Source organism: Alexandromys fortis, unplaced genomic scaffold (genome assembly GCF_014885135.2).
Source record: "Alexandromys fortis isolate MF-2015 unplaced genomic scaffold, M_Fortis_MF-2015_v1.1 scaffold_29, whole genome shotgun sequence".
NCBI lineage: Eukaryota > Metazoa > Chordata > Mammalia > Rodentia > Cricetidae > Alexandromys > Alexandromys fortis.
This window is the reverse complement of record NW_026067891.1, coordinates 6,562,366-6,589,929: the sequence shown is the minus strand read 5'-3', so window position 1 is coordinate 6,589,929 and position 27,564 is coordinate 6,562,366. Positions and strand designations below refer to the sequence as shown.

The 27,564-nt window shown below is 46.4% G+C and overlaps 1 protein-coding gene across 2 annotated transcripts; it reads left to right on the top strand.

Moving 5' to 3' along the window:
- Positions 1 to 5,814: 5,814 nt before the first annotated feature.
- On the top strand, positions 5,815 to 27,382 carry Cdip1 (cell death inducing p53 target 1). 2 transcript variants are annotated; one of them, XM_050130854.1, is made up of 6 exons: positions 5,815 to 5,964; positions 23,570 to 23,642; positions 24,134 to 24,241; positions 24,480 to 24,635; positions 25,199 to 25,472; positions 25,554 to 27,382. In XM_050130854.1, the coding sequence occupies exons 3-6, from the start codon at positions 24,157 to 24,159 to the stop codon at positions 25,663 to 25,665; spliced, it is 627 nt and encodes a 208-aa protein (XP_049986811.1). In that variant the 5' UTR covers positions 5,815 to 5,964; positions 23,570 to 23,642; positions 24,134 to 24,156; the 3' UTR covers positions 25,666 to 27,382. The 2 variants fall into 2 exon arrangements, with proteins under 2 accessions (XP_049986811.1, XP_049986884.1); XM_050130927.1 differs by lacking the exon at positions 5,815 to 5,964 and adding an exon at positions 6,058 to 6,271.
- The last annotated feature ends 182 nt before the right edge of the window (positions 27,383 to 27,564 follow it).

Here is a 27,564-nt window from a genome sequence, read left to right as displayed (position 1 = left end):
CAAACATGACTTTGGGTGATTGCCCAGGTAGCTAGTTGTCTTTGTGATTTGTTGCATGTTTTGGAAGTTGTTTTACTGAACTTCCTAATTACCCAGGTAACATTATTTCCCTTCTCAGCTCTTCGATGGGGTTGAAGACTATATAAATGTAGTTACTTTTCTCTTATGACTTGGCCAAGTTATTTATTATACAAGACCTAAGCTAGTTAGAATAGGATATTTGTACTTTTTGTATATAATTTCATAGTAGGTTTAGAACTCTCTTACTTAAACAAAAGGGGAAGGTGTTGCAGGAGGTCCTTCCGCTCCTCCAACCAATAGCTGCTGAGATACCAACCCACTGGGGTGTGGTCTCTCTCCCTTTAAAAAAGCGGCTACTTCCCTCCGCTCCCTCTCTTCACTTCCTGCTCTGCCGGCGACTAGACTCCCTGGTTGTGCAGAGGACTGTTGTCTGGGACGGTGATCTGTAAGTTTTTTCCTCTTTAAATAAATAACACCCTATTAATCATAATTCCAAACTGGTGTGGCATTGTTTGTGACTTACGCCTTCAGGTGTGGTCTTGGGAACTATAAACGCAGACATAGGGGCATGAGCGAGACCCTTGGCTGCTAAATTCATTCCCAGTTCCTAGAGCATGCAGAGGACTGAGGATCACTTTTCTGTGAGTTTATCCTCAGATAAATGAACCTTTTTTATACTCCACTCTGGGCTAGTGTGGACCTATTTTAAATTGCAGGAGATCTGTGTTCTCAGTTCTTTGTGGACTATTCCTGGGAGTGGAACTGCAGGGTTCTTGAGTCTATGATCAATTTTTTGTTTGTTTGAGATAGGGTCTCACTATGCAATGTCAGCTGGCCTAAAATATACTAATCGTATGACCACCACACCCCTTGTGATTAATCTTTTAAGGAACATTTGCCTTTTCATAGGCACTTCAAAAGTCTTATTTATTCCTTCTTTTTTAGTGTGTGGCTTTTTGAACCAGGGTTTCTCTGTGTAACAGCCCTGGCTCTCCTGCAACTCACTCTGTAGAGCAGGCTGGCCTCAAACTCACAGAGATCCACCTGCCTCCTCCTCTCGAGTGCTGGGATTAAAGGTGTGTACCACCACTGCCTAGCATCTTTATTTGTTGTTTTTCAGACAGTGTTTCTATGTGGCACAAGTCAGTCTTAAACTCATGGCAATCCTGCCTCAGCCTCCCGAGTGCTGGGATTATTTGTCACACTTAGCTTTCTCAAAGTACCGTCATTTTCAAAATAAGCTACCATCCCAGTCTTCCCGGCTGGACTGTGTGTACTTTCCCAGGACTATAATGCCTTGCTTGACTGAATGAGTAAATGAACACACGTTCTAGATCAGAGCTATTCACTACATTGGCCACAAACCACATGTGTAGCTCCTGAAAAGTAGCTGGTCTAAATTTAGGTGTATTGAAAGAATAAAACAGGGCATTGATTTCAAAGGCACTATGAAGAAAAGTAAAATGTTTCATTTATATTTTTATATTGATTAAATGTTGAAGCAATAATTTAACCCAGTATACTTAAAATAGTATATGGTATTATCAAAATTAATTTTTATCAAACCCTGTTTAAAAATCAAAAAAATCTCTTATTATGCTAATTCTTTCAATTAAAAAATGTTCGTGTGTGTTGCTAGGGATGAGCCCAGGGGACTAAGGATAATAGGCAAGTGTTCTGCCACTAAGCTCCATTCCTAGTCAGAGATTTCTGGGGCCAGAGTGTGGCTATGTAGCCTCTGCTGGCCTAGAATTAAGATATCCCTGCCTCATACTCTAGTGCTGGGACTACAGCATGCATTATTGTACTCAGCTTTTTTTTTTTATTGTTTGATACAGGGTTTCTCTGTGTAGGCCTGGATGTTTTGTTACTCACTCTATAGACCAGGCTGGCCTCAAACCAGAGATCTACCTGTCTCTGCCTTCCTAGTGCTTGAATTAGAGGCATGCACTACTGCACCTGGGTGGTGTGCCCATCTTTTTAATGCATGGGAAGTTGAAAAAAAGATTTGTATTATTTTTTAAAAGTTTAAATTATTTACTTTTGTGTGGAAGCAGAAGTGCCATGGTCCTCCTGTGGAGGTCAGAGAAGAATTGGGTAGTCATTTCTCTCTCTCCACTGTGTGGGTCCAGAGGATTGAACTCAGGTGTCAGGATACAGAGCAATTATTTCTACCTAGTAATCCATCTCATTCTGCTATTATTATTATTGTTGTTGTTGTTGTTATTATTTTGTTTTGTTTTGTTTTTTTTTTGAGACAGGGTTTCTCTGTAGCTTTGGAGCCTGTCCTGGAACTAGCTCTTGTAGACCAGGCTGGCCTCGAACTCACAGAGATCCATCTGCCTCTGCCTTCCGAGTGCTGGGATTAAAGGCATGGTATTATTATTTTTTTAAGATTTATTTTTTCATGTATTTTATATATATGAGTGTTCTGTCTTCATGAATACCAGAAGAAGGAATCTGATCCCATTTGAGATAGTTGTGAGCCACCATATGGTTGTTGGGAATTGAATTCAGAACCTATAAAAGAGCAGGCAGTGCTCTTAACTACTGAGCCACCTCTCCAGCCCAATATTGTGGGTCCTAAGAAGTTTTCATATTCTATTTATTTATTTATTTATTTAAGATTTCTGCCTCCTCCCCGCCACCGCCTCCCATTTCCCTTCCCTGATCAAGTTCCTCTCCCTCATCAGCCCGAAGAGCAATCAGGGTTCCCTGACCTGTGGGAAGTCCAAGGACCACCCACCTCCATCCAGGTCTAGTAAGGTGAGCATCCAAACTGCCTAGGCTCCCACAAAGCCAGTACGTGCAGTAGGATCAAAAATCCATTGCCATTGTTCTTGAGTTCTCAGTAGTCCTCATTGTCCACTATGTTCAGCGAGTCCGGTTTTATCCCATGCTTTTTCAGACCCAGGCCAGCAGGCCTTGGTGAGTTCCCAATAGAACATCCCCATTGTCTCAGTGTATGGGTGCACCCCTCGCGGTCCTGAGTTCCTTGCTTGTGCTCTCTCTCCTTCTGCTCCTGATTTGGACCTTGAGATTTCAGTCCTATTCTTTTTTTTTTTTTAAAGATTTATTCATTACGTGTTCTTTGATGGAAGAGGGTCATATGTCTATTGGTTAATAAAGAAACTGCTTGGCCTTTGATAGGACAGAAAATTAGGTAGGCGGAGTAGACAGAACAGAATGCTGGGAAGAAGGCAGTAAGCAGACACCATGCCTCTCCTCTCTGAGACGGAAGCAGGTTAAGAATCTCCCTGGTAAGCCACCAGCTCGTGGTGCTACACAGATTATTAGAAATGGGTTAATCTAGATGTGAGAGCTAACCAGTAAGAGGCTAGAGCTAATGGGCCAAGCAGTGTTTAAAAGAATACAGTTTCTGTGTAATTATTTCGGGGCATAAGCTAGCCACTACAGTTCTTCCTGTATGTTTGCCTATTGGCCAGAAGAGGGCACCAGATCTCATTACAGAAGGTTGTGAGCCATCATGTATGTGCTGGAAATTGAACTTGGGACCTTTGGAAGAGTAGCCATTGCTCTAAACCACTGAGCCATCTCTCCAGCATTTAATTATTTATTCTTCTTTTATATGTATTGGTGTTTTGTTTGCATCTATGTCTGTATGAGGGCATCAGATCCCCTGGAACTGAGTTGTAGATAGTTGTGAACTCACACATGGGTGCTGGGAGCTGAACCCAGATCCTCTAGAAGAGCAGCCAGAGCTCTTAACTGCTGAGTCATCTCTTTGGCCCCCTATTTTTATTATTTTTAATTGTGTTACGGTATGTGCATGCAAGTAAAAGGACCAGTGGAGGCCAGCAGTGTAAGATCCTCTGGAGCTGGAGTTACAAGCAGTTGTGAGCCACCTGATATGGATGCTGGGATTTGAACTTTGGTCCTCTATAAGAGCATTATATTGTCTTAACTGCTGAGCCATCTCTCTGTGCCCTTTAATGCTAGAGTTATCAGAAATTTTTAAATTGCATTTCGTGCTTGCCTTCCAGCTTCTGGAATGCCACTCTTGGTCTAAACCATTCTTTTCACATTAGTCAGGAGTCCATGAAGTTGAATCATATATAGTCAAATAACATTATTTAAGGTAGCTATATTTTATGATGTTGCTAAAAATAATTAGTAAGTGCTGAACTATTGCTTCTAGGAGAAATATAGGGTTAGGATTCTGTGAGCCTCTGGTTATAGTATCTTTTTTTCTTTGTCAACTAATCAGTATACAACTTTGTTTTTTGAGTGTTTATGTTTGTTTTTGCTTTTCAAGACAGGGTTTTTCTGTGTAGCCCTGGCTTTCCTGGACCAGGTCTGTAGGCCAGTCTGTCCTTGAACTCACAGAGCTCCACCAGCCTCTGCTTCCTGTACTGGGATTAAAGGTGTGGTCCATCACCACTCAGTAGAATGTTCATGTTTAAAGATACCTTATTTAACGTATATTATTGTTTCTGTTTAATTAAACTTAAAGCCAAGCCTATACAAACTCATCTAATACATTTTCCCATGGCAGCCTCAGGCAGGCACAGATTCAAACTCATAAAACAAAGAAGGGCAGACACAGAAAGCATGAAGTGGAGAATTATAACTGGAACTTGCTCTGGATTAAACGACTCCAAGGGGGAGTGGTTTTACTTTTTCCTTAATGTGACACTGATGCATCAGTTAATCACTAATGGGTATAATCCCCACAAAGACAGCAAATCCTTCTTACCTCCAAACACTAGACAGCAATTCAGCCCTACCCTTAGGGCCATTTAAAACAGCAAAACCACTAACTAACACCTATACACCTAATAAAAGATATTTGTAACAGGTTGCTCATGCTTAACAAAGGCGAAGAATGCACAGGATCCACACATCCATGAATAAATGAGAAAGCACAATTATTGGCTTTATAATAGAAATATATGTTACTGAGCAGGTGAAATTTGACTATAAAACCTGTCAGTAATGAAGATCAACTGTAACTCTAACATTTAAAACTTATCAACACGTGATGGCTCCCAGCCTGAGGACAGTCAGAGGCTATCCTGAACTAAACAGTGAACGCAAGGCTATCCGCGGTTTCAGAGGGAGACCCCGTCTCAAACACACAAAAGGGTTGGTGGGATGGCCCATGGGTGTTGTTAGTCTGCCAAGCCTGGAGACCTGAGTTTGATAGCCAAAATCCACATGCTGGAGGGAGACCTGGTTCCTGAATGTTGTTCTTGACCTCCATAAGTACCCAACACACACACAAATACAAGAGGAAAAGAGAGAGCCGGTCAAGGGTTTTAGTTTTTATCTGTAATAAACCCAAACTCCTTCAGTGGCCCTGGTGACTTGGATCCAGCCTGCCTTCCAGAGTCCTCACCTTGCTGGCCAGTGTCTTTCAGTTCTTGATCATCTAAAGCCAGTTCCTTTCTCTCTTCACAACTCCCCCCACCATCTCCATTCCTAACTTTCCTGCCCACAGGCAACACTCTATAATTCTGCTGGGACGCTCCGCAGTTTGCCTTCGCAGCGCTGGGGATTTTGTGGTTTATGTGTATGGACATCGTCTGTCAGAATGGAAGCTGCGAGGGCAGGGACAGCTGGGGTGGTTCCCAGCTTCAAGCACAGCTCCTGGGCGGCCAAGGGCAAGGGTGGTGCCACTCCCTCTACCCGTGCAGGGCACGGCTGGCCCGGGCAGGGAGGGAGCGCAAGCACCGCCCCCACCGCCGCGCCCACCCTCAACAGCCTTTCCCCAGCTCAGCGACTTGGGCCCTCCCACGTGCTTATCTCACGCCTGCAACGCGCCTCCATTGACGTCACCCAAGCTCGTCACGTGTGACGCTCGGCTCCGCCCTTCGCCGCGAGGCCAGCGGCTTGGGCCTTTCTCCAAAGCCTATCCGTTTCCTCTTAACGGGAACGGAGGCTGTCGTTCCTGCAGCTGCGCCGTGAGGGGCCCCAACGACGGTGAGTCGCCTCTGAGACTCCGGGGTGGCTTCCGGTGGGACCCCCTCCCGCACGCGGAGGCGCGGGCTGGGCTCCGAAACCCTCGGCCCGTGTGACCCAGCCCTCCGCCGTGCCGGGGGTGCCGGGAGCCGCAGGCCCCCGCCTCAGGGAATGCTGCGGGTGCATAGAAGGACTACAAGTCCCAGGGTCCTCTAGGTGCGGGGGCGGTGTGCGCTCCGAGCCCGCTGATAGAGGGGCTCCTGGGAGCATCGGGCTGGACGCCCGCCGGCCTCTGTGTTCCTTCGGCCTCGGGTTTCTGGATTCCGAGGTAAACGGGGCTGGGGTAGTGTGGTGCAGTCCATTTCCCCAGAGACGCAGAATCAGGGCGGTCAGTTGATTTCGGTGTGGCTGCCGCCGCCGGGCTCCGAAGGACCGCTTTTCAGGGCCGCGAGGGACTGGGCCTGCAGACACGGGATTATCGGCCGGAGGAGGGCCAGTCCACTGGGGGTGTTTCCTTATCACGCCTTTCTGCATTTCTGTAAGGAAGGCTGTGTGTGCTGTTTCTCCTCTGGATATGGGGGGTAGAGGAAGGGGAGTCCTTCGGGGAGGGTCCCCTCGCCAAGCCATCTCAGAGACCCACGGGTAACCTTGGCGGTCCCGGAGGAGCCTGTCTGGCTCTCCCTTCCCTGCCGGTTTCCAGGTCTGGACGCGGCTCTCCGACAGAACGTTAGGAAGGCGGTAGGCTGGCGAATCCAGTACGTTGGAGGAGTGGGTCCCCTGGGGCCTCAACAGGTGTGAAAGAAGATGGCGTGAACAGTTTAGGATTCTCTGCATCAGAAAGATCTGGATCTGAATGAGCAGCTAAGGGGGGGAGGCCCATAAATCTGCATTTAGTCAGCTCTCCAGAAATTCTCATGCACATATGGGACCGAGAACCTGCGTCTCGGGAGTGAGGACCAAGGGTCTTGCGGGGGGGGGGGGGGGGGGGGGGGGGGGGGGGGGGGGGACGTTAAGTAGCTCTTACGTCAGTTTTGTGGTGCACTCCAAACAGGGCATTGTTTGAGCAATAGGCCTGCTCTCCCCTTTTCTTCTTCCGTTGGGGCTGACCTGAGGTGGGTGCGAAGAAGCGGCATGTCTGCTCTTCTTGCCCTCTGCTCATAAGAAGAAAGATATTTTTAGCCATTCGCTGTCTCGAAGACCTCCTCTACCCCAACGTTTAGTTAGGAAAATTTCAAAGCATACAGAAAATGTTGATTTTTACAGCGCATACCCGTGGACTACCACATAGTACGTGCAGTTCATATTGTCCTTTATTGTGTATCCATCCAGCAGTTTCGTATTTTCATATTTGCCAAAGTACACTGCAGATAACAGTATGTTTCCATTCCTAGTAGTTAAGCTGGCACGTTATTAACTAGTTTTAGCAATCTTTTTCAACCTCGGCTATTTAGAAGTCAACCTGCCTCTCAGCCCTGAAGATCCAAAGAGTTTTGGAGGGTTTCTCACAGGATGTGGTTTTAGAATCAGGAAAGGCCTTTACATAAACTTTTAGAGGACTTAAACACATTTGATCATGGTGCTAGAATCAGAAGAAACAGGGAGTGTGGAAAGAATACTTGAGGGAGCAAAACTGTTTTGAGAGAAAATGGAATGTGTCCCAGAGGCCTGGTTGTCCCAGCAGATTATGCTGGCAATAATTAAAGTGAGCTGTCTGCTTGTTCAGCCCTTGGCCTTGTTCTCTTGGCTTGTTTTGTGTGTTACAAGCTTGCCCAGTTTGAACCTGCTGGTGTGGTGGGTGTTTTTGAAGCTCTAGAACAGATTCGAGGCACACAGCCATGATACTGATGCTTACGGTCACAGCTTTGAGACCCACAGGTCTTTGCTCCACAGCTGTGAACACCAGACTGTTACACACCCTGTTCTTTTGTTAGGGAGAAGAAACAAGCTCTGTAAATTCTCTGCTTTCAGAAACACCACTCAAAAGGCAGAACTGTAAGGAGCACACAGTTTGGGAGATGTGGCAGTAAAAGTTTTGTCATTTATGTTAAAGTGTCCTATAAGTGAAAGATGTTCTAGTAAGAAGTCAGAATGAAGGAATTCTACAGAGGAGTTGGTCTTTACTGGGCTGAGGAGGAGAGTTTGGCTGGCAGTGTTGATGGGAGGTTTTTTGTCTTGTGAGAGAACTTAGAAGTAGATTGTACCAAACAGAAATGGACCCATTTTTTGGAGTCCACAGAAGGCTCCATCTCCATACAGGATTCCCCTAAACACCATGTCTTGTAGGGTAAGCTTTATGGTAGTGTCCCACTACTACCAGAGAGGAGAACAAGCCAGGCCTCAGCCCTTTCTTAGAGTTTCCTGCCCTTCTAGAACCACCCACCCACACAGTTCTGAGCCTGCGACCCCCTGGACCTACCTGGTGCCTCAAAACTCTGGTGATGATGATGGAGTCCTAGACTTGGAGATGGCAGACCACACTGAAGAGCCTTCTTGGTGACTCTGAAGTTTTGTGACAAGCCATTTCCCTCACGAGAACGTCATGTGTTACATTTAGGTAGAGAACAGCCAGGCGAGATGAAAACCGGTGTCTGATAAGTGCTGAAAAAGATTAGAATTCCTTCGTAAATAGATAAAAGAAAGACCACGGAGCTGCATAGCGTAAAGAAGCTTTAACGTAGAGTCTGATGGTACCCCTGAATTCTCAACTACCGGGAAGGCTGAGGTGGAAGAATTGATTGCTTGATCCCAGGAGATGAACAAGGGGAGTTGGTTTACAAAAACACGGTTATTCTTCCCTTGAAAGCAGCTGTCGTGCATTGTCTTTCTAGGAAATACTCCTCACCGCCATGCTTCTGAGTGAGCCAGCTTGTCAGTTCTTAACTACAAGGTGTCAGAGGAGTTCAGCTAAGACTCTGAATGTGCCTTATAAGCCACATAGTCAGTAAATGTTAAAGTAGTCTGAATTCAGATCCAGTTGCATGCTGTGTCTGGGATTTTCCTTCTAGAAGAAACCCAAGTGGAAATAGGTAATAAGGTGCAGGAGTTGTTTGAGTGGCGTTTGAGAAGAATTCTGACTTCTTACTCCTTGAAGAGTAGTTATTATGCCTCAGTGACATTCAGTACAACAGCATCACAGTTGGGGAATTGAATGAGATTTCAGTACAGTGTCTTTTGTTTATTTATTGTTGCTCCTTGACTGGTTCTCTGTCTACGATAACAGTACTCAACTTGTAGGTCAAGACCCTTTGTGGGGTCGAACAACCCTTTCACAGGGGTCACCTAAGACCATCGGAAAACACATATTTACATTATGATTTATAACTAGCAAAATTAGCCGGGTGATGGTGGCGCACGCCTTTAATCCCAGCACTTGGGAGGCAGAGGCAGGCGGATCTCTGTGAGTTTGAGACCAGCCTGGTCTACAGAGCTAGTTCCAGGACAGGCTCCAAAGCCACAGAGAAACCCTGTCTCCCTGTCTCGAAAAACCAAAAAAAAAAAAAAAAAAGAACGAAAGAAAGGAAAGGAAAGGAAATAACTAGCAAAATTACAGTTATGAAGTAGCAACAAAAATAATTTTATGGTTGGGGGGGTCACCATAATATGAGGAATTGTATTAAAGGGTCAAACCACTGGGAAAGTTAAGAACCACTGGTCTAGGAGGTAGCCTAGGCAGAGCTCTTGTAGCAGAGTTTCCACATAATGACAAAGCCCGCCTTCACACCCTAAAATAGCGGTTAAAAGGAAAGAGGACCACAGAAGTACGGGCTGTGCTGGCTCCACTGTGATTACTCCTCCTCGGAGCGGATTGTGATTCAAGAAGTGGCTTTTTCCCCATTTTTATTGGAGGGGTGGATTTGTGTGTTTTCCTTTTTCAAAACGGGTTTCTCTTGTGTAGTCCTGGCTGTCCTGCAACTCGCTCTGTAGACCAGGTGGCCTCGAACTCCACACCTGCGTCTGCCTCTGAGTGCTGGGATTAAAGGTGTGCACCACCATGCCCTGCCCTTTGCTGTTTTAACTCTGGCCATAAATAAAGGCCCTTTCAGGAAGCAGACTGTGATGTCCACCTCCACTGTGGCTGTGTTGTAGCTGGAGTGGAAGGCAGTGGGCATTTGGGTTAGGAGTAGCTTAGGATGGCACTGCTGTGAATCCCAAATCTCATGTTCAAGCAGGTGTATACAGTGGGTGGGGCTGGAGTAGGTTTGGGACATAGGGCTGAACCTGGACCTTTTCTCTCTCATCTTGGTCATCAGATGAGATAGAGCGTTTTGGTTTTATGTTTGTTTTACCACAGAGTTAGAAGTACTGGTCAAGGTTAGAGAAAATGTTTTAAATTGTCAGGGCTGGAGAAATGGCTTTGCAATTAAGAGCACTCTCTGCTCTTTCAGAGAACCTGGGTTCAGTTCCCAGCACCTATAGTAATTCCAGTTCCATGCGATCCTATACTCTTTTTTTGTTTGTTTGTTTGTTTGTTTTTCAATACAAGGTTTCTCTGTAGCTTTGGAGCCTGTCTTGGAACTAGCGCTGTAGGCCAGGCTGGCCTCGAACTCACAGAGATCCGCCTGTCTCTGCCTCCCGAGTGCTGGGATTAAAGGCATGCACCACCACCGCCTGTTTCCTACATTCTCTTCTTGCCTCTTCAGGCACTCCTTGAATGCAGTGCACAGATATTTATGCAGGCAAAACCCCATACACAAAATAAAAATTTTGAAAAGTTGGTAGCTGACAAGATACTCATCAGGTAAAGGCATTTGACTTTAGAGTTTAATCCCCAGGACACACACAACAGGAAGAAAACCAACTCTCTTAGGTTGGCCTCTGATTTCCACAGGCATACTGTGGCACATGAGCCCACATATAAGTAAATTGTAATTTTGAAAAAAAAAATGTTTGGAGCCACTTTCAGCCATCTAGCTTGGTGACTGGGTGTGGCACACAGAAATAGGGCCTTCTGGATGGGGAGCTCCTGCCTAAGAATGTGAGCTAAGCTCTAACACTCCTGTTGTATGAGCTGTAGGAGTGACTAGTGCGCTGAGCCTGGAGCTCCCTATGTGCCCTCCTGCAGGGTCCTAAACCATAGCCTCTCCAGGTGGGTAGGTCCTGAGGACTAGGACAAGGGTACAGTGAATTGTCTGCATTGAGGAGTCAGAAGTCACTTAGAAAAGGAAACTAGACCGGTGTAGATTCACTGACTAAAACTGGCCTGTGTTAGACCTGAAGAAGACGACCTCACATGATCACTTCGCAGCTCAGATGTCCCAGGCGTTCTGTATCTGTAAGGCTTGGGCCTTAGTCTTTGACCCCTGGTTGTGGTCAAGCTAGGCTTCCACATATGCATGGCTTACCGGTTTGGCCTAGAGATGAGCCACACTGTGACCTGTTTCTCTGTATCTTCAAACTGGCCAAAAAGGAACTGTACCTGGCACAGCCAGAGATACCTCTAGCAGCCACCTGTTTGGTAATGGCACACCACACAGTGCAGAGGGAGACTGGGACAACCAAAGGACGCCCTACCCTATTTCCCAGATTATCCAGCGTAAAAAAGATCTTAGCCCAGCTGCTCTCCTGACTGCTTCTCTGCCCTCATTGCAGGAGCTCCCTAGGATCCCCTCTCTCCAGTCTGCTCAGGGGGTCCTTGCCTCTCACCTTTGGCCTGGCTCTCCTTCCCACACTGCATGTAGTTGGCATTTCCTGTGCTGAAATGTTTCACGTTCAGTGACGTCTTTCCTATGTAAATTAGGCTCTGTAGCTCTGCTTCTCTGATTGTTCCTCCGTCACTGTACCGCTGTGTTTATATGTCTGTTGGTAGCTCCCTTTCCCAGTCTGTTAAAATAAATGTTTCCCACCTTGATTGCTAGGAAATTGTCTCACACATAGCGGACACTCAGTATTTATTGGTTGAATAAAATCAAATACTACCTGAATTTCAGTTGTGTTGTCTTCCTATGAGCTCTGAAGACACAGGTGTTCACTCTTCCCTTCCCTCAAATAGCAGATGGAGAGTTGAATTCTCAGGTGCCAGTCATTGATTAGTTCTAAAGTCAGCTGGTAAGCAAAGACCTCATGCGGTCAAACTGGCCTTTAAAGTCCTTGAATGAATAGCCTGTGAGCTTTGAGAATGGTGGAGAGACTGCAGCCCAAGGAGACACTGCGTTTTGTTTCCCATTTTCTCTCCAGCCTTGCTTTTGTAGGAAGAGACAGGGGCTAGGCAGTAAGACTTGAGACTTCACCTTTTTGTTCTAGGTGCCAAGAAATCCATGTAAACGTTAGTGCAGAGGATGGAAGCATAAGGCACCACCCACTTAAATGTTTGGTGTTGTGTTGTTATTTTTTTATTTTTATTTTATGTGCATTGGTGTTTTGCCTGCGTGTGTATCTTTGTGAGGGTGTTGGATCTTGGAGTTACAGACAGTTGTGAGTTGCCATGTGGGTGCTGGGAATTGAACCCGGGTCCTCTAGAAGAGCAGACACTGCTCTTAACCACTCTTCAACCCTGTAGCTGAGACTGGCCTTGAACTGCTACCTGCCTACACCTTCCAGATACTTAGATTATACACTTCTACCACCATTCTGGGCAACCAGTGTCCTTGGAACGGTTTAGAGAATATGACAAGGGGGTTGAGAATGCTGTAGAGGCTGTGTTGGCTCGGAGCAGCCGAGTCCTGTCTCTGCTCTAGCATATTTGTGCAGCCAGAATCGTCCGTCATTCCTCAGCCCACTTCCCAATACATTGGCCTTTTCTTTCCTACTGTAGTCTCCCGTAGTTCCCCTGCCTTTGGGTGCCTAGTAAGTGCTTGACACCCAAATGAATGTTAGCTGGAACTTCAGATTTAGTTATCTCTGATGCTTTTCTAGCCAGAAAGGTGAGATACCTGAGTCAGAAGGAAGTCTGACAATGACAGCTCCAAACATGATACATGTTCTCATTTTCCCAAAGGGAGAATCTGGAGTTCTCCCAAGCCACCTGAAGTGAAGTATCCCAGGGCCTCATGTCAACTTCCAGTAATAGGCATTTGTTTCAACCTCTATGTACTATGTCATATGATGAATGTAAAGTACTAGTTGCCTTCCACTCCTATAGCACTTAGATTCACATTCTTCCTAGTTGTCTTGCGAGATCTGCGTATGGATCCAAAGGGCAGGCTGTTGCTATTTTGTGACCCTGGACTAGGCATATTAATTCCTTCCAGCTTCATAGTGTGGCCCTGGATGACCTGGAAAAATGGCCTGGAACTCACAGAGTTTAATCCCTAGTGCTGTTTTGTTTTGTTTTGTTTTTGAGACAGGATTTCTCTGTAGCTCTGCCTCCCAAGTGCTGTGATTAAAAGTGTGCGCCACTGCCTCCTGGCTCAAAAATAAAAATCTTAAAAACAAAAAAACCTCACCTGTTGGTTATGACTGTCATGACTAACTATATGGTTTAACTGCATATCCGTGTCTTGTGTGTTTTCCTAGGTCAGAATAGCAATCTTAATCTCACTGAGACATCTGGGTAAAACAACCCAGAGACTGTCCATTTGTGTCAGTTCAGTGCAGGCAGGTGTCAGGATTTTTTCCCTAGAGTTCCGTTTTGGTGGCTTGATGGTGGGTCTTTTCGGCTTGTGGTGTTTCTAAACTTAGCTTTCAGTCACCATAGCCTGCCTGCCTTGGAGCAGGTGCCAACAACTTATTTATCTCTGGTTGTGCCTGAAGCTGTAGCTCTTCATTTCCTCTGTTCTGTATCAACAGCAGAGTAGGCGGCAACAAGCTCCCAGGCACTGCAGCAGCTCAGAGAACAGTGCAATGGCCTGGCCTCTGCTCTCTGCTCCAAACCAGCCATTGCCTGCCTCAGGCAGGCCTGTAACCTTGCCATTCTCTAGTGTATCATGTGTCCCTTAGGGAGTTGCTTGCCTGCCCTCCTCCATCAAGTGACTTGCTGACTCTCTATGTAAGACCCAGCCAACTTGACAGTTTGCCCAAAGCCCTGGATGGGAGTCACTTTATCCGACCTAGGAAGACCCAGTAAAGATGCTTGTGATATCTGAGAGGGAGCATTTTCAGAAGCCCGTTTCCGCTGCACGCCGTGGAGAACTCTGTCATAGTCTGAGGCACCTTTCTGGACTAATTTATACAGATTTAACAGTTTTTGAGTTTTTTGGTTTTTTTATTATTGTTATTTGTTCTTTTGTTTTTGAGATAAGGTTTGTTTTTCCCTTTTTTAACTTCAGCACAGTGGCTGTACCTCATTTGTTATTACAGCCAGCAATTGTGATTCTGCAGTTACTAGCCTGCTTCTTTGGTAGCTGCCAGGCTGTTCAAGCCTCAGACTGGCGGGAATTCTGTTCTCGCAGGCACTGGCCCTGTTGCTGCTGCTAAAGGTAGCTTTAACAATCATTCTAAGTATAAATAAAGCTTGAGATTCAAAGGCTGTCGTGAAAACCTGAAAGCCCAGAGAGGCTGAGTAGCAAATAGCTACTACTGTCTTTGCTGGTGTCTAAAAACCTGTGCTTCCACACTGCCAAACCCAAAACGGCTGCGCCACTCCAGATCCCTCCCTGCTACTTCTCTGTTTCTCCCAAATGTCCTCTGATGCTCTATTATTACCTTCTGTCAACTAACTGCTAACTCAGCCTCCTGACCCAAGCTTAATTTTATCTAACGAACACAAATGCAAACTCTGGGTTCACAGTGTGACAGAACATCCCCCAACAATCCCTGGCTGTCCTGGAATTCACTGTGTAGAACAGGCTGGTTTAAAACTCATAGAAATCTGCCTGCCTCTGCCTCCTGAGTGCTGGGATTTAAAGCGTGCAATGCCAACACCACCCAGCAATTGCACTGATCTTAACTGCTTGTACTCAATTCTTTTCTTTTTTCTTTTCGTTTTTTTTTTTTTGTTGTTGTTGTTGTTGTTGTTGTTTTTGTTTTTCGAGATAGGGTTTCTCTGAAGCTTTGGAGTCTGTCCTAGAACTAGCTGTAGATCAGGCTGGCCTTGAACTCAAAGAAATTTGCCTGCCTCTGCCTCCCGAGTGTTGGGATTAAAGGCATGATGAGCCACCACTGCCCGGCTTTTGTACTCAATTCTTAGTTCATACAATTTTTCCATATTGGTTAAAAGTAGATAGGTGTCATTTTCAGATGTGAATGCAGTTACTCTGTAGCTGGGTCCGGTGGAGTTAGCCATCCTTTTGGCTGAACATCAAGACAGTACATACAGATACCTTAAAATGGAATGAATCAAAAAGAATGTATAGGAAGAACAACTTTCCTCCAGAAAAGTAGAATTAGCTTGCTCTGTTGGGGAGTTTGCTAAGAACAATGATGAGAAACATGAGGATGTTAGTGCACAGTTATTATTATGACTTCTAAGTTGGGAGCCACTAGTCCTTTCTTTATATTGCTCTGCTTCTCTTTTTTACTTGTCTGTATTTATTTACTTCCTCATGTTGGGCTTGTGTCCTCACTTCATAGATACAAGCCAAAGATGGTCAGGGTCAGCAGTGGAGGCATTGCCCCTCCTAACTTGCCTCCACTGTGGAAGATGGATGACCACAGGTAGAATTTCATAGTCTACCCAGTGCTAATTGAGTAACCAAGGACAACAGTCTCTCAGGTTGGTCATGGAAGCATGCTGGCAGCCTTCCTAGTACAGTCTTAGAAAGGTTCAGCCTTTACCAGGTTCTGAAACTGAATTTCCTGAAGAATTCCCCCTTCCCCACATCTCTTTCTTTGAGACAATCTGTTGTTTGTTCTTTTGTTTTTTGAAACATGGTTTCTCTGTGTAACAATCCTGGCTGGCTTTGGACTCAGATCCGCCTGCCTCTGCCTCTAAAGTGCTGGGTTTGAAGGTGTCTGGCTTTCTCTTTGTCTCTTGCCTAGCCATAGTGTCTCTGATGAGCTGCTTGGGTCCTAGCTTGGTTCCACACTAGTAAATGCCTAACTCAGCTGCAGATTTCTGCAGAGCTTGGAGGGGAGAAAATGGTCAGGACCTGAGTGAGACACTAGTGACTGTCCTTTGAACAGACCCTCAGGGGAGCATCTGTGTCAGTGTGGAATATGTTCCCTCAGGACTCACTATACAATAGCAGCAGCCTCTCCAATCAGGTGGCTGTGCTGAAGTGAGTGATGGCTTCATCCCAGGGCTACTAGTTGTCTGTATTGTTTTTCTTTCCCTTTTTTGTATGTAGTGTTTGAGATTGAACCCAGGACCTTGCTCGTGTTAGACAAGTGTTCTACATTGAACTACATCCCCTTTCCTTGATTTTTTGAGACAGGGTTTCTCTTTGTAGCCCTGGAACTCACTTTGTAGACCAGCCTGGCCTCAAACTCAGAGATCCTCCTATCTCTGCTTCTCAAATGCTGGGATTAAAGGCGTGTACCACCATACCCTGCCCTGGTTTTTGTTTTGTTGTTATTCTGGCGCCCTTGGTGCCCCCCCAGAGAGGATCTCTATGTAGAGGCCCATGATTGATAGCCTCTATTGCTAAAATTCCTTTCCATCGGGAGATATAAATAATGTCTACCGCACCTCTTATGGTCCCAACAATAAACCAAGGTGAGATTCTACCTCAGTTTATTCTGGGTACCCACTGAATATATTAGGCTTATTTACAGAGCTATACATAGTTACCTTAGAGCAGCCATACTGAGAGGTTTGATCCAGCATAGAGGATGACTCTTCCATGGCTATGTACAGTCAGGAGTCGGGATGGGGTCTGTTTTTAAGCCATGAAAGCATTCGTCCCAGCTTGCTAGCCTGACAGACTATATTATGTGATGTGGAGAAAACCATTCAGTTGGAAACTTAATGGAAATGTTTAGATGGTTCATCACCTGGAAAGAAGTTATATGCTTTTAGGTCCAAGTAACATTTATTTATTTGTAATGCTAGGGTTTTCCCCCCATAATTGGAAAAGTTTTTTTTCTAATAATTAGAAATTAGCTTACCAATAATTGACTAAAGCAGGTTTATTTCTATTAGTGGAAGAGTTAGAGGTGGTCGGGGTCTGCATGGCTTTCCTTAGTACTGGCTTCCATTACTACTACTACTGTAGCTGTCCTGTGGCCCAGCCATCAGGAAGGAGAAAAGGGTCCTGGATTAGACGAGCTGATTTCCCTCAGTGCCTTCTCATGGCCCGGGCATTAAGGCCAGCCATGTCAGAGCTTAGTCAGATGGTCATGGGAACTGTAATTAGGGCTGGAGTGTCTTAGTTAATCCACTGATTTCATAACAGAAGGAAAACACAGGAAGGGTGGCTTTGGGTGCAGCTAGCTGTTTGAGCCACCTACTTCATGAGGCTGTCATTCCTCACAATCTGTCACTATTGAATGTGGCATTATCATAGTCTTGGTTTCCCTAGGGATGGAGGATGTTTCTTTGCATAGTAGTTCAATTAAAAGCATCTTCTGATATGAATACTACCTGTTACTTCTATGAAGTCTATTTTGGCCCAGCATTCAGAGTTTTGTTCTCCCTCACAAAAACAGTGTTTTAAAACAAGTCAGACATTAAGGAATTTGTCTAGGGCATCAACCATTATGATGCCAGAGTGCCAGAAAGACCTGTGCTCTTAGTGTGTCACTGATGGTCAAGAGAGGAAGGTGGCTCTGCTTCCATTGCTATTTGGGTTGGCTTTTTATGTTCCCTTTTTGTTTGTTTGTTGTTGTTGTTTTTGAGACAGGATCTCACTATGTCACTCTTGTTGTCCTGAATTTTTTTCTTTTTAGTACAAGAATTTGAACCCAGGGCCTCATGGTTACGAAGGGTTCTACCATTGAGCTATGTATATCTCACCCTGCTAGTGCCTTCCACAGGCAAGGTTGGGTGGTGCCGAGGGTCTCAGAAGCCTGAGCCTGAGCAGGTCTGGGACTGTCTTCTCATTTGCTCTGCCTGGATCTGAGGGCCACAGCTTAGAAGCAGTCACCAACTGGGTCCTCCCACTCCAACAACACAGTCACCTGGTCACTGTCTCCTCCTCTTGTCTGCTGGACTTTGCTTTGCTGAACTCTGTCTCCTCTCTAAGCCGTCCTCCTGGGCTTTAACCCCAGAACACTGAATCTTCTGGTTTTTTTTTTGGGGGGGGGGGTGTTTTGTTTTTAATGGGACCATTGAGTAGTTGTTGGAATGAGTGTTTGCGCAACTATGATACTAGCCCAGGTGGCTGGTTGTTCCACGAGGAAGCACCAGCCATCTGGATCTCACCCCACATGGCCACCACACAGGCTTAGGCTAAAACCTATCCTTGGGATATGGGAAAACAGGTTTAGGACAGCTAAGTTGTCCTAACCTAGTTGACCCATCACACTGCATGGCCTTCTAGCCGGCAGATACCTCCCATTCAGGAAATGGGAGACCATGTGAGGCAGAATACCCTGCCACTGGCCAGATGCCCAAGACCTGCTCCAAAAGACAGAGGGGCCTGTCTGAGGCCAGCTGGTGTCTTAGTCCAGAGCTGTCACAAGAGACGACCTCTTCAGCAGTGGTAGTCAACTGACCCTGGGAATACAGCTCGAGCAGCTGCACCCTGCTTCCATGCCACTGCATCTGAGGTAGAATGCTTTCCCAGGGGTGTTGCTGACTTGGGGAGCTCCAGGCAAGTCCCTACTTTTCTTAAGATACAGTCTAACAGGAGAGCAATCTAGAGGATGTCTCAGAGGCTGTGACCTCGGCTGTTTGGGGTCGGATGCCACAGGGCTGAGGTGCTCAGACTGGGTCTTGCCAGAATGTCTCAATGAGGTTTGTTGCAGGTGATGAGGGAGCAAATGAGTCCAGGATAGAGGCATCAGTCCTGTTGAGTAATGAAGTAACAGTGTTCTTGGGGGCTAACCCTGTCCTCTAGCAGAGGACATTTTGTGACCCCTTCTGGTGACCTTCTTCCATTCTGAGAAGAAGGCAAATGAGTAAACCAAGGCTCTGATGTGGCAGCCAGAAACGGAGAGCTGGATTTAGTGAGGTTGATGCAGAGCCCGTGTCCCAACTGCTTGCTTAATTTAAAAAGACTGTACAGCAGCAGGTGCCTCCCTGGCGTGCAGTCCACGTTGAACAACAACAAGCTGTTTTCCCTGGAGTTACCTAAGACTCTAGGTCTCTTTGACAGTGGAAAATTGACCCTGCCTTTAGGCATTTAGTGTTTATTACATTCAGTCTAGTGGTGCCTCTCCACTACAGCCGTGTCTTCTGCAGCCTAGGGGAGGGTTTCCCAAGGTCCCCGGCTGGAGGTCAGACTACCATATTAGTAGAGCAAAGACTTTTTTGTGTTTTAAAATATGTTTGTTTGTTTGTGGAAACAGGGTTTTTCTGTGCCGCCCTGGCTGTCCTGAATGAAACTCAGTCTGTATACCAGGCTGACCTTGAACTCACAAAGATTCATTTGTCTCTTCCTCCTAAGTGTTGAGATTAAAGGCATGTGTCACCACTGGTTAAAGATAGGTTTTTATTAGCCAAAAGTTAATGGTTACCACTGGCTGGCTAAAGATGGTTTTTTATTAGTCAAAAGTTAATGATTAGCCAGAGAGATGGCTCTGTGGGTAAAAATGCTTAACATGCAAACCTGACAGCTTGAATTCTACCCCCAGAACCCACATCAGGGTGGATTAAGACAACTAACTCCAGAGAGTTGTCCTTGGATCTCCACACCCATGCCATTAATAGCAACAAGAACTTACTGTGGGCCAGGTGGTCATTCAAGCATTCAACAGATGATACTGTCTTGAAAATGAACAAAGTAATTCCCTACTACAGGAAACAACTTTGGTTTCTATGTGTTGCTAGTAACTTTTTTGTATTTATTTTGTATGTGAGGGTGTGTGTGTGTGCACCACAGCATTCGTATGGCGGTGAGAGCTTCATGGCTTCCCAGGATCACACTCAGGATCCCAGAATGCATAGCAGACACCTTTACCTATGAGCCATGTTCATGGCCCACTAGTTGGGATTTTTTTTTTAAGATTTACATATGTGTATGAGTGTTGAGCCTCTGTGTGTGTGAGAGACAGACAGAGACATACATGTGCCTGGTGCCTGTGGAGGTCAGGGAGCATTAAGAGAGCAGTGGATTCTCCAGAACTGGGTGGTTGTGAGCTGCCAGTGTAAGAGAACAAGTGCTTTTAACTGCTGAGCCGTCGCTTCAGCCCCTGGTTTAGGTTTTTTGAGGCATTTCTCAATCTGTGACTCAGTTTGACTTCAAGCTTACAGCAATCTTCCTGTCTCAACCTCCCAAATGCTGAGTGCCATCATTTCCAGCTAAATTTGTAATCATTTGTTGCCACTGTTAAAATTTGATCTATTGGTGAGTATTGATTGGAATTTTGAAAACTTAAAATTCTGTGAGCTTGATAGTTTCATGACATTGAATCTTTTTGGTGTTGGGGATTGAATCTAGGACCTTACATGTGCAAGGAAATTGCTCTCCCATTGAGCTACATTCTTAGCCTCTTAATTTTTCGAGACAGGGTTTCTCTGTAGCTGGAACTAGCTCTGTAGACCAGGCTGGCTTCAAACTCATAGAAATCCATCTGCCTCTGCCTCCCAAGTGCTGGGATTAAAGGTGTGCACCACCACCTGGCTGAATTAAATTTTTAATTCTTCATTTTTTTAAGTATTTAAGAGATATTTCTAATATAGTAGATAAGTCTATTTGAAGTTCCCAATAATTGGGTGTAAAGAAGTCTACAGGGGGGTAAAAGTCCACAGAACAAAACATTTGGAGAACATTGGTATGTAGACCTAGAAGAAGTCATGTCAGAAAGTCCCTCTAAGCCTTGTCCTCTCTGTCACCTTTGCCTCATCCCCTCAGGACTTGTCTTTAGTCCTGTGAGAACTTGTGCACATTCCCCTTCCCTCTCCCCTGGCCTTTGCTGCATTGGGACTTGGTAGTATGCCTGCTGCCTGGTACTCTGGGGAACAGAAAAGACCATGGGAGCACGCTGGCTACCGTCAGTTGCAGTGTGTAGGACAGTTTCACCAGAGAATTAAGTTTACTTAACTAAGACCCTACAGCCGCAGCTATGGCCAAGACATATGCATCCTGCTGTCAGTCCCTCCAAGGGGCCCTGTATCGACGGCAGGCTGCCAGGCTTTGCCTTGTAGAATACCAAGTAGAATACCAGGGGCAGTTATCAGGGCCCTGAGGCCTTGTGCTTGGAACTCCTCTCCAGGAGTCTAGTGACCCAAGAGCAACTGTACTTAGATACTAGGAGGAATCCAGTCCCCGTTTCTCCCTTTCCGTCCCGTGTCTTAGTGTACTTCCTGTTGTGGTGATAAAACAGCATTACCAAAAGCAACTTGGAGAGGAAGGGGTTTTAGCTTTCAGCTCCCAGGTTACATACAGTCTATCACACCAAGGGAAACCAGGATAGGAGTTCAAGGAGAAACCTAAAGAAACACTACCTGCTGGCTTGCTGCCATACTCACAGCTACTTTCCTTAGATGGTCCAGGCACACCTACTTAAGGTTAGTAATGCCCACAATGAACTGGACACTCAATTAGCAATCAAAAAAAATGCCCCACAGACATACCCATACCCGTAGGTCAGTCTTACAGAGGCAATTTTTTTTAAAGATTTATTTATTTATTATGTATACAACATTCTGCCTCGATATATGCCCGCACGCCAGAGGAGGGCGCCAGATCTCATTACAGATGGTTGTGAGCCACCATGTGGTTGCTGGGAATTGAACTCAGGACCTTTGGAAGAACAGGCAGTGCTCTTAACCGCTGAGCCATCTCTCCAGCCCCAGAGGCAATTTTTTAATTGAGGTTCTTGCTTCCCAGGTGTGCCAGATTGACAAAATTAGCATACCATGCAATACTGTCTTCCAGGGGCCTGTTTTAGAATCATATTCTTTCAAAGTACAGCCATGTGCTACATAACAATGTTCTGATGAAGGTTGGATTGCATATACAAGCATCTCATAAAATTAAGTGCTGTCATAGCTGTTTTAGTTTCTATAATCTGTAACGTTTGTACTACCTGAAATTGCCTAACAATTTATTTGTAAGAATAATTTCCCAGGGTCGAGCAGTGGTGGCACATGCCTTTATTCTCAGCACTCAGTAGGCAGAGGCAGCCTGGTCTACAGAGCGAGTTCCGGGACAGGCTCCAAAGCTACTGGGAAACCCTGTCTCCAAAAACAAAATAATAATTTCCCATTATTTATTATGTTTGGTACTTTTGGTGTCTTAACAGCTGTACAACTATCACTGTGATGTAACTGCAGAACACTTTCAACCCCTCAGCAGGTCCCCTCCCCCATGGGATGTACTAGAGATTAGGTTCTGTGTGGGCCTGGGACAGGCGTTTTCTCATACAGGAAGGTGGAGAGACTTTTTGACATGCCCAGGTTGACTTGAGGCCAGGTTTATCTGATTCCAGATCTCCTTCCTGTCCATTCTGTTTGCCTGCTATAAGCAAACGCCTTCTCTTCTGAATGGGAGAGGAAATGGAGTTGTGGTGCTCTGCTGACCCCATGCTACAAGACTGTAGATGTTTGTCCTTAGAGCTGAGTCACACATTCCATATGGCTTGGGATGGGGGTCGGAAGTAAAGCAGTTTGCTTTATTTCATGGCTCTGTAGTTAGTGTCTCCTCAGTTTTGGTAGGCATCTCAGAATGGCAGTTCCATCCTTGCTTCTGTAAAAAATCCATCTGGAAGTTCTTCAGAGAAGCAAGATCTTAGTCTGGTGGGTGAGTGTGGCCAAGTAAAGGAGAGTTTGCAGCTCCCTGGTTAGCTTCATGTAGGGTGAGGGGAAACAATCAGGTTTCCAATCCATGATTTCTACTTTGAACAAGCAGCCCCCAGAGCAACTGAATGAAATGTACATCGCATTTCAGACTCAAACATAATCTCTAGGTTGGGACCGTGAGATGTGAGGGTGGCTTTTCAGAAGAGTGGCTCTATATAACCTGTAAGTGGATGGAAGCTTCGCCACTGGTCTGTGGAAAGGTGGGATGCAGGCAAAGGTTGCCTAAGTAACTTCCTGCAGAAGGGAATTGGGGGGGGGGTTGGTTTAGGCTGTACTGGTCAGGAGTGGAGTTTCTCAAACTTGTCATATTAAAATTGAACCCAAAGCTTGAATCTCATTTCTCTGCCCCGTCACTGATTTGTTAAATTTAGGAAGCAAGATGTCCTGGTGCATGCCTATAATCATAGCATTTGGGAGGCTAAGGCAGGGGATGGAGAGTTAGAGGCCAGACTGGACTATTTTGAAGGGGAAAATGTGAAGTTGGAGAGTAGGGACAAAGTGAATCACGAACCCCAGGATCTCTCACCCTTGGCAAACTTGGCACCTGTCTATGTGCCTGGATTTACTGTAAGGGCATCTGCTTCTCCACCAGTGCCTTGCAGCAAGTACTCAGGACATTTGATGGACTAAAACAAAGTGTTTTTCTTTGGCTGACTCTTAACTTTTCATACCTCCCAAGCAAAACAGAAGGGGACAAGTCGGTGCCAGACAGCAACCCACAGCTGACTCCTTTTGCATTCCTTCAAGCATGGGCATTGGGTCTGTAGGGATTGAGAATGGTAGGCACCCAGAGGATGTAGCCGTTTTGCCACTTGGAGAAATAAAGGGGTGGGAGTGGAGGGGTTATACTGTGATAACTCACCTGGAAGCCTGCGGTTATGTGTTGTTTCTCTTTCTCTGAAACAGCCTCCTGGATCCACAGTTCAGCCGGCAGCTGATTACTCTCACCTGCTTTCATTCTCTGCACCAGAAACCTCAGGTAAGAAAGCCAGATCTCTTTCCAAACCTCGCTACAGCAGCCTGCGGTAGAAGTCTGCCCCTCTGTGGCCCAGTCAAGAGTTGGAAGAATGGGTGCCAAGTTTCCCTGGGTAGAGGTAGGGGTTAGGTTCCCAGAGAGGATTGCTGAGCCTTGTCCTCAGACGTCTATACCCCCCCCCCAGTTTCGAAAGAGTTGTGGGTGACCATGGAGCAGTGTATAGGATGGTAGCTCTAATGGGTTGTCCCTGGCAGACATAGAGTATCCCAAGTGTCAGAGGGAGCCCAGTCGCCACCGATGCTCCGAAGGTACTAGTTCTAGCCACCAGCCCTGATCCTCCACACACTTAGATACCTGAGCTTGAACCAGGGAATCTCTGAAGGGAGCCAGAGAAAACACTTAGGTGCTTGGGCTTGGTGGACATCTGAAGATGGTCACAACCTAGTGTGTTGGCCCTGTGTAGAAACAAAGAGCTCGGTTTGTTTTCCCTTCAGGTCCAGGAGCATCAGCAGCAGAGATGTCTAATGAGCCCCCCCCTCCTTATCCTGGAGGCCCTACAGCCCCACTACTAGAGGAAAAAAGTGGGGCCCCACCTACCCCAGGTAAGGATAGCAAATTGCTCTGGGTAAGGGTTCCTAGATGGGATTGCTGGGTCAGTACCTCATATCATTGGCTCTTGAAGGTCTTTCCTGACCTCAGTCTTCTGGGGTCTCTGTTGTAACTCCCTCTCCATTCCAAGTATGATTGAGGTTTTTCAGTGAACTAACCCTGCTTCAGGGTCACCGTGTGCCCAGTCTGTGTGTAGAAACCAGCTTAGCCACCTTCTGTCTGTCTGTCCAGGCCGCAGTTCCCCAGCGGTGATGCAGCCGCCACCAGGCATGCCACTACCCTCTGCTGACATTGCTCCTCCACCTTATGAGCCACCGGGTCATCCAGTGCCTCAGCCTGGCTTTGTGCCCCCTCACATGAATGCAGATGGCACCTACATGCCTGCAGGTGAGTTGGGAAGAGACCTGAAGGAAACAGGCGGCTTCCACCCTGAATTGACTGTGGCAAGGCATCAGTCATGCCATATGAAATGAAAATGGTGGCAGAGGAGGACTTGTCACTCACTGAGGGAAGGTTACGGTGGTTCATGCTGAGGACTGGGTGTGGTGGGGCTTTTCCCTGTCAGGGACATAAGCCCCGTTGGAAGCCTGGTCCTTTCTCACCAGTAGCTCTCAGGCCCAAAGTTTGTGGTTCCTATAGTTTCTGGGGTTGGGTGATCTTTGATATATCAGACATTGACATGCAAAAGCAGGAGAGGTGTGCTTCCCTCTTGTTACTGATACCCTCATCCTTGCAGGCATGGAAACGCACTCGTGGCATGCCAGAGCAAGAAAATTAAGTAGATCTGGGATATGTTCCCAGCTGTCTGCCACATCTGTCTTGGTCTTAGTATGTAGAGATCAAAAGACCTGGGCCATTGTAAGAGGCTATGTGGGCTGTGCCCTAAGTGCTGGGGATCCTAGGTTTTGTGTTTCTCAGCCAGCCAGTGATCTCTCTGTGTGTTGTTTCAGGTTTCTACCCTCCTCCAGGCCCTCACCCACCTATGGGCTATTACCCACCAGGACCCTACCCACCAGGGCCCTACCCTGGCCCTGGGGGCCACACGGCCACAGTCTTGGTCCCATCAGGGGCAGCCACCACGGTGACAGTACTACAGGGAGAGATTTTTGAAGGTGCACCTGTGCAGACAGTGTGCCCCCACTGCCAGCAGGCAATCACCACCAAGATTTCCTACGAGATTGGCCTGATGAACTTTGTGCTGGGTTTCTTCTGCTGCTTCATGGGGTAGGTGTGGGGTGCTGACAAGTGGTGGTGCTGCTGGGGCTCTGTAAGCTGCCTGACTCAGCCTGTCTGTCTTCAATTCAGGTGTGACCTGGGCTGCTGCTTGATCCCCTGTCTCATCAATGACTTCAAGGATGTGACGCACACGTGTCCCAGCTGCAAAGCCTACATCTACACATACAAGCGCTTGTGCTAACGGAGCTAGACTTGGACTCCCCCACCTATTACTCTGGCCCCATGTGCTTTGCTCCCCATGCTCAGTGGTCACCATCCCTCAGCCCCCCTTAGGGTTGGAAGTTTTGCCACTGTACCCTGGAAATCCTGTCCTCACCTTGCCCTTCCCTGAGCATCCGACTCTTCTAGCAAAAACTGCGTTGGATTTAAGGCCAAGGGCCAGTGGGTGGCATGGGGGTAGCACAGATCTTGTGTGTTGCTTGGGCATTTGCAATCCAGAAGGTAAGCTGGAGGGTCTCTTACTGGGGTCCTCACTCCTCCTTTCTGTATAAGGTCCACACTTGGTCCTTACTCTTCCTGGGACCAAAAGCACCCAAAGCATCAACAGGTCCCAGACTAGGACCTACAGTGAGGGCTATGCCTGGAACCATAGTTGTTTCTGACCTGAAATGAGGTCAGGGCATCATCCAGAGTTAAGTGGACCCAAGCAATACAGGGTCTTAAGGCCTGGGCTTATATGGAGTATGTTGTCTGGGGTGCCAAAGGTGGAATAAGAAAGAAGTAATGACTGCCAACTCTGGGCCTCAGAACTCTCAGGTATGGAAACCCAGGACTTCTACCCACACTGTACAGGAGGTACCTAGGAGCTGCCTGGCGAAGAGGACACTGGGCTAGTTAAAGCCCTGGTAGCCAAGAACACTTGCCCCTGTTCTTACTTAGCTTCCTTTGAGTCAGTCAGTGTGCAGAGATCTTCTTTCTGGCCACACCTCTGTGAACCCCTATATTTCCTGGGGCCAGAAAGAATGAATGCCCATGAGCCTGTCTTGTCTACTTTTGTGTCTGTGCTGTGTGTGAATACAACTTCTGCCTGGTGGCTTGCTGACAGATGGCAGATCAGAAGAGCCTCCTTATAGGTTCATTGGTCTCTGGAGTAAGTGCCAGTCTTTTTTGCCATAGATGGGACAACTGTGGCACTGAGCTGGGGACCAGGAAGAAGTCACAAGTGGTGGGGGTGTCCTAGGACATGAGTCTTGCCCAGGATGTAAACCCAAACTTGTCTATTTCCTCAATGGTCTGTAAAGATGCTCACGTGGGCGCTGTGTCCTGCTGCTGTCCCTCTCCTGGTCTCACACTACCACTGCATGGCCTCCTATCACTGTGAACTGTGGCCTGGTTCCAGTTTGTAGTTTCATTAAACTGGCCCTTTCACTCTCCTGCCCTGGGCCTCTGCTGTCTTGCCTGGCTTCCTTCTTTTCTGAGGGTCAGGGTGGGACTACAAGTAGTCTTACTGGCAGGCAAGAGATTGAGCCTGGAAAAAACAGGTTTAAAAACCCAATTACGCCAAACCAGAATTATATATAGACTTGCCCTGGGGGAACCCAGCTGTTCTGAGCCAAGGAGGTTTTGGTTTCAGCATTGGTTTCCACTACTTACATAATTAGGTGTCCAGGCTGCAGAGCCTGAGAACTGGAGCCTTGTCCTAGCTTAGTGACCTCCTAACCTGAAGGTGTTGCTCTTTGGTCCTTAAACAAGACAGGACTGTTAGACTAAGACCTTGTATTCTGAAGATAAACACTCAGGCACCCACTCGACCAGGTTGGCCTTGGTAAAACCAACCATCTGAACTGTGAAGGTGGTGGACTCATGTTTCAAGAGTTTCCCTGCTGTTTTACTATTTTTTTTTTCCACACAAGACTTTTACAGAAATAGATTCCTACTAATAAAAATATTTAACTTCACATTTCTATTTTAGACTATGAATTGTTTAAGTTTAATCTGCTTTCAAAGTAAGAAACCTTAAAGTATTTCTAAGAAAAATCACAAGTTCAAGTAGACATTAAGAATCTTTATAATGCTTAACATGAATACATGGAAAAATAAGGTACAGGGAATTGTCCAGAAGTGTTGGGAGGTAGGCGAG